This window comes from Nestor notabilis, unplaced genomic scaffold (genome assembly GCF_000696875.1).
Source record: "Nestor notabilis isolate BGI_N333 unplaced genomic scaffold, ASM69687v1 scaffold32137, whole genome shotgun sequence".
Taxonomy (NCBI): Eukaryota; Metazoa; Chordata; class Aves; order Psittaciformes; family Psittacidae; genus Nestor; species Nestor notabilis.
Window position 1 is genome coordinate 1,889 of NW_009936560.1, and position 2,395 is coordinate 4,283.

Consider the following 2,395-nt stretch of genomic DNA (forward strand, 5'->3'; position numbering starts at 1 on the left):
GGGAATGTGTACATCCGCCTGCTTATCTGGTGGGAGAAGAAATGGTGTGTGAATGTTTAAAGTGTGGAGGGAACATTCAGAGCTGTATGTCTGCTAATGCCTCTATTCTGTGTGTGAGGGAAGCGTAAGAATGAACAATATAATGTTCACTTTTGAGAATATAATGAACTAAAGCACTGTTTATTATGAAACATCATCACGAGGAGGAGGGCATAAGCCCATTCCCCTTTCCTGCTTTCCCTTCTTCCCCCCCGGGACTCTGTGAGTGCCTGAGTGTCTCTGAGGCTTCACGTGAGAGAAGACGATGAGTGTGTGTTTGGGATTAATTAGCCTGAGTTTAGCTGGTTTCATGCTTTACGTGCCTAGGGGCTACCCACAGTCACAGAGAGGGGAGGAGTTCGCTGTTGCTGGCTTGAAATCCTCTCCAGGGGTGATCTTGTTCGTGTCAACCATGAGCAATTAGACAGATTAACTGTCTTGTTTTCCTTTCTGCCCTAGATTGATTCTTGCAAGGCTCTGGGACATTTGAAAGTGATTTGGAGAGAGCAAAGTCCGTGTTTGATGGACACGGAACCAAAGCCAGCGTGTGTTGTGCAGCAGGCTCACTGCCCAGGAATGAAGTGCCCTCCTTCAGAGGACTTTCCTCCTCAGATAAGACTGTCTGAAAAAATACCACCAGTGAAGCCTTGCTTCAAGAAGAAGCAGCAAGTGCAGAAGAGACTGGACACAGAAACTCTCCGGGCTTTGCGGCCGATTTTTACCAGTTTGCTGGGAGCTGGGACCTTGGATAGGGTCTTTGTGCCCCGAGGTCAAAGTGGTGGTCATAGTGATTTATGTGAGCCTGCTGTGAAAAAGACTCTGGACCTCAGTAGTTCTTGTCCCCAGTCTGATAATAATGTGACTGTGCTGATGCCAGCAGCTCCAAATGTGCAGAGTCAGTTGCCAGCAGCTCGTCCTTCTGGGCATCCTGAGCAGGCTGTCCAGTCAGGAGAACAAGACCTCTCACCAGAAACTACTCCTGGAACTGCTGCTGATAATAGTAATGAATCATTCCAGGACCATCGTTTGCACCCAGCTGCTAGTGATGGTGCAGCCTGTCCTTTGTTCCCAGACAAGATTCTGGAAAGCTACTCATCTGGCTTATTCCAAGAGACTAGTTGTCCAATGCAATACAATTTGAACCTGAGCAATAAATTCAGTGCTGGGATATTCCAGGACAAAAGTGAAGAAGCTTCTCTTGATCTGGTATTTGAGCTTTTGAACCAGCTGCAATATCACACCCATCAGGAAGATGGAATAGAAATTTGCGTGGATTTTCTCCAGGGCACTTGTGTTTATGGCAATGATTGTCCCAAACATCACACAGTCTTGCCATACCATTGGCAAGTGAGGAGGACAGCAACCCAGAGTTGGCAAAGTGTGACCAATGATTCCCAGGAGCATCTGGAAAGGCTCTACTGCAACCCTGACAATGATAGGATCAAAGTAAAATACCGGTAGGTAACTAAATTTACTCCTTTACTAGCAAGGGCGCTTAACTGAGCTGTGGTGCAGAAGTATAACAGAATGTGCGTTCTTTTTTCCCTGATGTTTTGTATACAAGTGTTTTACAAGCCCTGGGATGATGTTACCTGAATAATAACTAACAAGCTTGTGACAACAGAGAAGTCTTGCACACCTATTAAAACTACTGTTTAGCATCTGGAAAGTATTCTTTGAAACTAGAAGACTTCAAGTATGTGAAATAAGGAAATACTCAGCTCTGTATAAATGGAGTTGATGGAGACTGTTGTGTAATATTGTACTTGTTCGTAATGTTCCTAAAGAGTGTTTTTTCTGTGTTAGGAAAAGTGGCAACATGAATGAACCTTTGCAGCGATTGAAACAGGAACGATACAGCAATTGTTTTCTGTCACTGTGAATATAGATTGGCTGTTTACACTCCAAGCATAGGTTTCATTATTACATTCTAAGCAACTAAAATCAGACAGGTGCTCTGTTAAGTCATTTGACTGGAAATTTCATATGGTTGGTAATATGTGGTGATGTTCCAGCTAATTCACTATGAACAACCTGAGCAATACCTTCAAAAAAGCTGATCGTGTTTGTCATCTAAAATTGTTAAACCATTTATTAGAAGTTATTGTTTCCTCTATACATAGCAGTGTTTATCTACTCATTTTCTGAAATTCGAAAACAGCTTTTAAGTTTCCATGGTTGTTATCAATTTAGGCTTAATCCTGGATCCAGAAATGTAACCCAAAACTTCAGCTTTTGTAATGCACATTCCATTTTGAGTAGTGGGAGTGCTGATGCTTACAAGTTCATCAAATCTATATAGTCCATGTTTGTGTGAAAGTGGGGTGAAGACTGCTTCACCTCCACCCCCGCTCCC

At 43.2% G+C, this 2,395-nt stretch overlaps 1 protein-coding gene across 1 annotated transcript in view; it reads left to right on the top strand.

The window, feature by feature from the left end:
• Positions 1-561: 561 nt before the first annotated feature.
• Positions 562-2,395, top strand: part of TIPARP (TCDD-inducible poly(ADP-ribose) polymerase) — a 22,894-nt gene continuing 21,060 nt past the window's right edge. The window contains exon 1 of the mRNA XM_010018403.1: positions 562-1,496. Within this exon, the coding sequence (XP_010016705.1) occupies positions 562-1,496 (935 nt within the window). The remainder of the gene's footprint in view (positions 1,497-2,395) is intronic.